Raw genomic sequence first — 10,136 nt, 5'->3', positions numbered from 1 at the left:
ACCTGGTCGGCCAGTAGCGAGGCAAAATCTGGGGACTCATGGGCTCAGGGTCAGTGACACAGCAACAGAGGTGTAGAGTGGAGAGTGGGGCAGCCAGCTGATAAAAAGAGGCTGGACAGATGTAAGAACACCCACACTTGCAGATGATGCCCATTTGACTGGACTTCAATGACTGGATAAACAGAGCTCAACCCTAAGAAGAAAGAAGAGGGGAAAAAAAGTGTCATCTGATACAATTCAATAAACATGATCTACACCTATAAATGCAGTAGCTCAAAAGAGGAAACAAGTCCCTGCTGCAAGAAATATACCCACCCCCTCCACACAAAGGGTAGACAGGGATGGGTAACTTGGACATTGGCTACCCAAAATGGGGGAGGGATACAAAGGCAAGAAGTGACTGGCTTACAAGCTTTCAAGAGGGAACCTAGATCCAGAGGGCGTGGAGGAAGGTAGAGTCTCCAGTGAGTGGTGTCCAGCCTGTCCAGGAAGGGCTGATGAAACGAAATATAGATGGGTCTCTTGTGATGCAATGGTGAATAATTGTTATCAGGACTGACTGTGAGAGTTGAAAATCTAAAGATGAACATTTTGTAACAAAGAGGGAAGTGATTAATTTATCAGTCTAGGAGCGGAGGACCCTGGGACCATCAATGGAGAAGAGCGAAGAGTGGAATCCTACCCAGAGAGGCAGTGAGGCCTGGGATGGAGGCAGAGAAGAAAATGTCAAGAGATGGTGGGGCTGAGGACTGGTGTGTGTGTGTGTGTGTGTGTGTGTGCAGGTTTACAGGGTCCCCTTGGTTGGTTGGGTGAGGATGCATGGACAGGATAACTATGCCAACGAAATGATGGATGATGGAATGAATGTAAAGCTGATGTTCTCCCATGTAGACTATCACACAATTCACAATAAAACATTAAAAAAAAAAAAATTATAGTTTAGGAACCCTCATGGGCAGTTTACTCTGTCACATGGGGTCACTCATGAGTTGAAAAATCAACTCAATGGCCCCTGATAACAGTAGATGCTCCAGAAGAAGTAGGGACTTAATTAGACTAAAGATTACTCTGCTGCTGTTGCTGCTGTGTGCTGTTGAGTCGATTCTGATCCATAACAACCCTATATAGGGTTTTCAAGGCTGCAAATCTTTAAAGGAGCAGAAAGCCTCATCTTTCTGTAGCTGGTAGATTTGAACTGCTGACCTTGCAGTAAGCAGCCCAACGCATAGCCTACTATGTTACCAGGGCTCCTTAAAGATTACTCTGTTGTTAGTAAAGTGCCATTAAGTCAGTTCAAACTCATAGCAACGCTATATAGGGTTTCCAAGGCTTGAAATCCTCACAGGAGCAAAAAGCTTCTTTCTCCCACAGAGCGGCTGGCAGGCTTAAACTGCACCACAGTCCAGTGCTTACCAGATGGAGCCATCGCCCTCTCAAAGATTACTATGTGAGTGTGTTTGTGTCATAAGTGCCATCAAGTCGGTTCCACCTCATAGCAACCCTATATAGGATTTCTAAGGAGCAGCTGGTTAGTTTGGACCAGCAAACTTGTGGTTCAAACGGACTTTGCAGTCCAGTGCTTTCTCCCACAGCACCACCAGATTACTCTTGTTGTTGCTATGACACATCCAGTCAGTTCCAACCCATAGCAAACCTGTATAGGCTTTCCGAGGAGTGACTGGTGATCCTGAACTGCTAACCTTGCAGTTCAAACCAACTTTGCCATTCAGTGCATCAACCGACAGTGCCACATCAGGACTCCAGACTTGCCATAATAGTTAAAACACCACCCTCAAGTCTCTTCAAAGAAATATAGCAAAAATCAGTCTTAAAGAGTACCAAACTCACAATGCTCACATTGTATTAAAAAGGTACTAAGTATATGAAGAAAAAGAGGCAATTAAAAACTTACTACAATAATGAGATGAGCAAAGGACATTAAACCTATTACAATTATGCTTCATACGCTATGGGATGTAAAACACATGAAAATAATGAGCACACTGAGGATATAAAAAGTTACAACCTATTGTTGAAAACCAGTGAAAAGACAGTTCACATATAAAGAAACAAAGACTGACCAGACTTCTACTCAGAAACCACACAAGACAGAATACAATTAAATAAAATCTTTTAAAGTGTTGAAATAACTGTGAGCAGAGAATCTATATCCAGTGAAAAATATCCTTCAAAAATGAAGCTGAAATAAAAACACTTTTAGGCAAATATAAGCTAAGAATCAATTGTGTAAAGGCTGCACTACAAGAAATGGCGCTTCTTAAGCAAAAAGAAAATTACATCTAAAAAACAAACTTGAATACTACAAAGGAATGAAAGGTGTCAGAAATGCTATTGTTATTATTGTTGTTGTTGTTGTTAAGTGGCATTGAGTCCGTTCTGGCTCTTAACGACCCTATATAAGGTCGCCAAGGTGGGTCTGCATTGCCAACCTTGTGGTTCACAGTCCAGTGTTTATTCTACAGCACCTCACAAGCAAAAAAAAGAAAGTAACAGAAAGGAGAAATCAATTTAACAGTGAAAATAAATGAAACCAAAATGAAAAAAGGAATTAAACTGATAAACTTTTAGCTGGATTGATAAAGGTTAAAAATAAATAAATGAAAAAACATCACATCACCAATGAAAGAAGAAACATTACAACAGATCTGATGAACATTACAATAAGATATAATTAACAATAAATTTAATACCCTGAATAATAAAATTACCCTGACTTAAGAAAAACTATAAAATTGAACAGAATGGAGTCCTGGTGTGACACTGAATGCTAACTGCAAAGTTGGAGGTTCAAAACGATCAGCTCTCCTTGGAAACACTATACAAGGTAACGATGAGTGGGAGTGTACTTGAGGACACTTGCAACAACAATTATCTCCATTATGGGGTAAATGATGGCTCAGTGATAGAATTCTTGCCTTTCATGTGAAAGACCAGGCAGGGTCAAGTCACAGTCAACGTATCCCAAGCACAGCCACTACGTATCTGTCAGTGGAGCCTGCATTTTGCTATGCAGCTCAATAGGTTTCAGTGGAGCATCCAAGTGAAAACAGATGAGGAAAAATACCTTGGCAATCTACTTCTGAAAAAAATCAGCCAATAAAAACCGTAAGGATCACAATGGTCTGATTCCATTGTGCATGGGGTTGCCATGAATCTAAACTATAGAATAACATCAATTTTACACAAACCCTTCCCAGGTGCATATTATAGTTAATGGTAAAAGATTGAATGCTTTCTCTAAGATCAGGAACCAAGTAAGGATGGCTCCATCTATAACAGGACACTATTTTAAAGGCATCCTCAGTAGTACTCAAGATGTTTTACTAGTAAATTTGTTTTCTTTAAGGTTAACATTTCATCCCTTCCCTTTTTCTTAAAACTTTTTACCCCCTGACCCACTCTGAGTTCATAATTTCATTTCATATTTTATTTTTCATATGGTGAATCAACTTTACAAACTTTCTCATCTTCCTACCAACAAATCTCTTACAAAGGAAAAGGGCTTTATCCTGGCCATCAATCAAGGGAAGCCAAGTTATCTTTCATCAGTTGCAGAGCTTAATACTAAACCTAGAGTTGGCGCATGAACAAAGGATAATAACCTAGAAATCCTAGGCCACAACTCCTACAATTAAAATGAAAGATAATGTTCAATACCTGGCATAAAGCCAAAGGTGACAGAGATAATTAGTTCTTAACCTTTGGTTCCCCATCTTGAGAATGATTCTTGCCACTAAAACAAAAAACTACTTTTGGTTTCTGACCAACAAATATATCAAAAATAAAAGCATATTAATACAAATGTTATTTGCATAGAAACTGTTCCTTACCTGCTGGTGACGAGTGCTGGGAAAGGTGTACTGGACAGAGTGGGAGGGATAACGAGTTTGTTCTGTGCTGAATGCTCCTTGGTTGGGTGGATAACCTGAACTTGACATTATCAGTAAAGAAGTCCTCACTGCACTGTGAGTTCACGTCCAACAATCAATCATGTTTCTAGGAAACCACCTAAAAAGGATAAAAGTGGAAAAACAGAATTGATAAGAACTAAAGTGCTATATGATTAGCACTGGGCTACTAACAGCAAGATCAGCAGTTCAAACCCATCAGCCACTCCTGAGAAACCCTACACAGGGTTGCTGTAAGTCGGAACTGATTTGACGGCACTTAACAAGTACAACAAAAACAAAGTACCAGGTGTGCTTCTTGTAACTATAGCTACATAAAGGTGCCCTGGTAGTGCAGTGAGTTAAACACTGGACTGCTAGCTAGAAGGCCAGTGGTTCAAACTCACTAGTCACTCCATGGGCAAGATGAGGCTATCTGGTTCCGTAGAGATATACACCCTGCAGAACCCCTTAGGGTAGTTGTACACTAATCTAGACAGTCACTATGAGTTAGAATTGAATCAAAGGCAGTGGATTCCACTTTTGGTTTGGTGGTGGTGGTAGAGGTGTGCCACTGACTCATTTCCGACTCACAACCACCCTGTAGAGGGTTTCCAAGGCTGTAAATCTTTACAGCATCAAGAAGCTTCATTTTCCTCCCATGGAGCAACTGGTAGACTACTAGTCTACTATCGGAACTACTGACCTTACACTTAGCAGCCCAGCTCATAATCTACTACACTTTGTTTGTTGTTGTTGTTAAATGCCATAGAGTCAGTTCTGACCCATAGCGACCCTGTATAGGGTTTCCAAGGAGCAGCTGGTGAGCTTGAACCACCGACCATGCAGTTCAAATGGCTTTGCAGTCTGGCACATTAGCCCACAGCACCACACCAGGACTCCAGTGGTTACTAAAGTCAGCAGTTCAAAACCACCAGTTGTTCTGTGGATTTCTGCTCCCATTAAGATTTGCAACCTCGGAAACCCTATACAGGATCGCTATGAGTTGGAACCAACTCCACTGCACATAATCACCAACCACCGCCACCAGGGCAGGAAGGAGAGGGAGACAATATTTGGAAAGAAGTTGCTGTTGTAGTTAGGCACCATCGAGTCTGTACTGACTCAACAGCAACCCAATGCGCAACAGAATGAAACACTGCCCAGTCTGTGAATTTCTATTTATGGTGAAAGGAAAGAAAACTGGCATAAATCTAAAGTAATGGTTGCACAATATGATTAATGTAACTGATATCACTAAGTTATTTAATTTGAAAACCATTGATTCAATTTAAACGGAAAGGTGAAATGCTTGTAAACAAAAACCTATGAAACATTACTAAAAGAACCCAAACCCACACCAAACTCACTGTCACAGATTACAACTCACAGACTTTAAAGGAGAGTGTACACTGTCACATAGGGTTTCCAAAGTTGTATATCTCTACGGAAACAGACTGCCACATCTTTCTCCTTCAGAGTGGATGGGATCAAATTGCTCACTTTTTTGGTTAGCAGCCAAGCATTTTAACCAAGGCTCCTACTTAAATGAATAGAAGGACAGTCCAAGTTCATGGATTGGAAAGATGTTAATATATATAGCTAAGATGTCAATATTACCCAAAGCAATCTATAAATTCAATGTATCCACATCAAAATTCCTATAGCCTTCTTTGCAGAAATGGAAGTCAATCATAAAATTTATAAGGAAAAGCAAGCAAATAATTACAGCAGTCGTAAAGAAGAATAAAGTAGGACTCACTTCCAGATTTCAAAATATACTATTAATCCACAGTAATTAAACTGGTCTTATACTGGTATAATAGACATATAAACCAATAGTATAGAATTAAGAATCCAGTAGAGAATCCATACATCTACAGTCAACTCTTTCTACAAGGTACCAAGTCCATGCAGTGAAGAAGGAAGGAGTCTCTGCATTAAATGGTACAGGGAAATTTGAATAGCCACATACAGAAAAATGAATCAGGATCAATACCTCATACCACACAGGAAATCCAATTCAAAGGGGATCAAAGGATTAAATGTGCAAACTAAAACCATAAAAGTCACAGAAGAAACTGTAGGAGCAAAGCTATGAGCTATCGGAGATGATAAAAGCTTAATAAGCATCAGAAGAAAAAAATACATGAGAAAAAAAGACAGCCCACAGAATGAAAGGAATTTTTCAGGAATCATACATATAATAATATCTCAAATATTATCTGTTATTGTTTTTAAGAGCCATCAAGTCAGTTCCAAATCATAGCAAACCTATATAGGGTTTCCAAAAAGTGACTGGTGAGTTGAACCACCGACCATGTAGTTCAAACCGACTTGTGGCCTACTGCTTATCCTACAGTGCCATCAGGATATCTAATAAATAAAATATTACTATAACTTAACAACAACAAAACCCAGTCAAGAAATGAGCAAAGGACTTGAAAGGATATTTCACCAAAGAGGATATTCAAACAGCCAACAAGCACATGAAAACATACACAATGTTATTAGCTACTGTTGCTATTGTTATTTGGGGCTGAGTTGATTCCAATAGGATTTTCAAGGCAACTTAGACATTAGCTACCTAAAATGAGGGGCTATAAAGACAAGAAGTGATTGGCTTACAAATTTTCAAGAAGGAGTTTAGCTTCAGAGTGCAGGGAAAGGTAGAATCCCCACTACTCACTATTCTGACAAGTTTTCATCTTGTCTAGATGGGTCTGGTGAAAGGAGATGGGGATAAGATTCTTATAATTCAATAGTGAGTAACTGTTATCATCACTAACTGGAATTGTCACAACTGTAAAGGTAGAAGTTTTGTAACATAAAGGGGGAATTAGTTAAGCTTACATTCCAGGAACACAGGACCCTAAGATCATCAAGAGAGACAAGCATGAGCAGACTGTGGGACTCTATCCAGAGAAATAGCAACACCAGAGATGGAGGCAGGGATGAGGACATAGAAAGATAGAGCAGCTGAGGACTCATGGACAGAGAAAGGCTGTGTGCTGGTGGCCAGGAGGCAGGCTTGCAGAATGTGCCCTTTGGCTGTTTACATGATTATATATTCCTGAGTGTTTCTGTGTACATTAAAAAAACAAACAAACAAAAAAACCACAGAAGCAAATACTCTTGAATGATGATGCATGGAGGAGATTGTAATCATTGCAATTGAAACAATGAGTGTAAAACCGATGCTCTCCTATGTAAACTATCACTCAATTTACATTAAAAACTTAAAAAAGAAATGAAAGACATAAACATCACTATCCTAGGCATTAATGAGCTGAAATGGACTGGTATTAGCCATTTTGAATCTGACAATCAGGCTAGTAGTTTTGGCCTGGAACTCCCATTAGGGGAGATGCAAATCAAAACCGGAAAATGTCATTCCAATCTATTGTTGTTGTTGTTGTTGTTCAGTGCTGTTGAGTCGGTTCCGACCCATAGCGACCCTGTACAGGGTTTCCGAGGCTGTAAATCTTGATAGGAGCAGAAAGCCTCATCTTTCTCCCGCGGAACATCTGGTCATTTCTAACTGCTGACCTTAAGGTTCGCAGCCCGATTCGTAACCACTACACTACCAGAGCTCCTTTCCAATCTATTAGTATGGCAGTAATTTTTTTAGAAAAAGGAAAACAATAGGCATTGGCAAGGTTCTGGAGAAAAAGGAACACTAATCCATTGCTGTTGGGAATATAAAATAGTACAGTCACAGTTTGACAAGTTCCTCAAAACATTAAAAGGGGCAGCTATTCTATAATCAAGCACTTGCAAAGCCCCCCCAAAACGCCAACTCAACTTAAGAATGTCCTTTTGAAAATCATCTAAGACTAATAGTCAATAATTACTTTAAAACAAAGATGAGAATGTACTGGGGGCTGTGACCCAGCAATTGCAATCCTAGGTGTGTGTACAGGGAGGAACACAAATATAAACTTTTTTTTTTTTAATTAAATGTTTTTATTTTGCATTGAGTGAAAGTTTACAGGGCACATCATCAGCTTCACATTCAACCATTCATATAGCTTGTTTCATAACATTGATTATCATCCCCGCCATATATCATCAGTTTACAGTGTTTCTCTCTATCCTCTTTAGCTTTTTTTTTTTTTTTTTTGGATGGGGGGACACAAATATAAACTTGCACACCAATCTTCATGAACACCTCTCACAATAGCCAAATTCTATTTAAGATATGATACCAAAAGTCTGTATAAATAAGAAAAGTTTTATTTTCTAAAGAAGCATAATTTAGCAATCACATTATTATTCAATTTTTCAAATGTGTGATATCTTCACAGTGAAGTTTTAAGAACAAAGGCAGAAATGTCTTATGTTCAACAAACATTTATTGAGCAAAGTTATTATGTACCAACACCTTTCTAACCATTGGAACAGAGTGGTGACCACGATATACCATTTTATTGTGTATGACACAGGCAATAAACAAATAAACATAATATGGTGATGGTGTTTAAGTGCTGCTGAGTCAGTACCAACTCATAGCGACCCTGCATGGGATTTCTGAGGAGCAGCTGATGAGTTTGAACCACTGATCTTTTGGTAAGCAGTCTACTACAACACCACACCAGTACTCTGGAGTAACATAATACAGTGTTATAAACAAAATAAGGTAACAGGTCCACAGAATGAGAGTGGGGAAGGAACATTTGTAATGGTGTGATCAGAGAAAACCAATCTCAGCTAGACTGATTACATGTCCTTGTTTCCTGAAATACACCAATTGCCCCAGTGCAATTATTAATTATGTAGAATTCAATTCTCGAAAGTGTTCCAAATTAGGTTTTCTAAGGTGACTGAGTTAAGTTTAAAAGAGAAAAAGAGTTACCCTACCAGTTCACCATGTGCTCCTTGGAAACCCTATGCAGGCTAATGAACACTCTATTTCTAAGATACAAAATAAAGTAGGGAAAAACACTTGACTTTAATTAAAGCTTACCGTTATTGCTAAGGAGCTCTCATAGCGTAGTGATTATAAATCAGGCTGCTAACCTCATGGTCAGCAGTTCAAAACTACCAGCTGTTCTGCGGGAGAAAGATGAGGTTTTCTACTCCTGTAAAGATTGATGGCCTTGGGAACCCTGTGCAGGTTCACTATGAGTCGGAACTGACTCCACAGTACTTAACAACAACAGCGTTATTGCTAGTACCTTCGAGTCGGTTCCAACTCATAACCCTGAACAGAGGTTCCAAGGAGCATCTGGTGGGCTTAAGCCACCAAACTAGGGGTTCAAACTGACCCACTAGTGGTTCAGTGCTTATCCTACAGAGCGACACCAGAAGTATGCTTAATGAGTACTAAGAGGAAAAAAAAAAAGCACTGAATGAAAGAACTATGTTTTGTTCACCATGACCTCCGCAGTACCTAATAGTGCTTAAAAAAAAAGACAAAAAATACAAAATCCACAGCCATGAGAACAATTTTGACCTACAGCAACACTGTACAGGGTTTCCAAGACTAAATCTTCATAAGAGCAGACAGCCTCATCTTTCTCCCACAGAGCAGCTGGTGGGTTTGAACTGCCGACCTTGTAGTTAGCACCCTAACTACAGGCCTCTCTTTAACAGTGCAGAGCTTTCAATAATACCTACTCCATCCGCAAGTCACATTAACTCTTCCTTTAAAACATACCCTGAATTCTCTACATCTTGACTACTATAAACACCCCATATCTTACCTAGGCTGTTGTAGCAAACTCCTAACTGGATTTCCCATTTCCATAATTTCGCTACACAAAAGACACATACATGTTCTTTTTAAACCATAGACCAAAACATACCCCTCTTCTGTTTTCAAGGATTTCATATGCACTTCAAATTAAGTCCAGGCTTACTAGAACCCTCAAGGCTTCTTGACCTGGCCTGCTTACTCTTGTGATTGCCTCCAGTCACTTTCATTAACTTTCTGACTATGCCATCAAACCCCTACCTTGCCACAGGGCCTTGTTAGGTGGCTGGCTCCTCAAACTGAAGATATCAGTTCATCTGTCATCACCTCAGAAGAGCCGTTCTGGCCACTCTACTTAAGGTAGCTCAAGGATGAAGAGGACTTAAAATATTTACTGATGGGGGAAGATCAAAGACCACAGCCTTCTGTATGGATTGCCATCTCAATGTAAAGAAAACAAAAATCCTCACCACTCGACCAATAAACAACATTCTTATCAATGGAGAAAAGATTGAAGTTGTCAAGGACTTCAT

General features: G+C 39.5%; 1 protein-coding gene across 2 annotated transcripts in view; it reads right to left on the bottom strand.

Annotated features, from left to right (window-relative positions):
* Positions 1 to 10,136, bottom strand: part of NCOR1 (nuclear receptor corepressor 1) — a 213,667-nt gene that overhangs the window by 186,074 nt on the left and 17,457 nt on the right. Inside the window, exon 2 of one of the 2 annotated variants that reach the window (XM_006875906.1) lies at positions 3,852 to 4,029. In XM_006875906.1, the coding sequence (XP_006875968.1) occupies positions 3,852 to 3,959 (108 nt within the window). In that variant the 5' untranslated portion in view covers positions 3,960 to 4,029. Of the gene's footprint in view, positions 1 to 3,851; positions 4,030 to 10,136 lie in introns of those variants that run through there. The other variant, XM_006875907.1, reaches the window with a different exon arrangement.

This window comes from Chrysochloris asiatica, unplaced genomic scaffold (assembly GCF_000296735.1).
Source record: "Chrysochloris asiatica unplaced genomic scaffold, ChrAsi1.0 scaffold00346, whole genome shotgun sequence".
NCBI classification, from domain to species: domain Eukaryota; kingdom Metazoa; phylum Chordata; class Mammalia; order Afrosoricida; family Chrysochloridae; genus Chrysochloris; species Chrysochloris asiatica.
The sequence above is the reverse complement of the archived record's forward strand: the minus strand, read 5'-3'. Positions and strand labels throughout refer to the sequence as shown.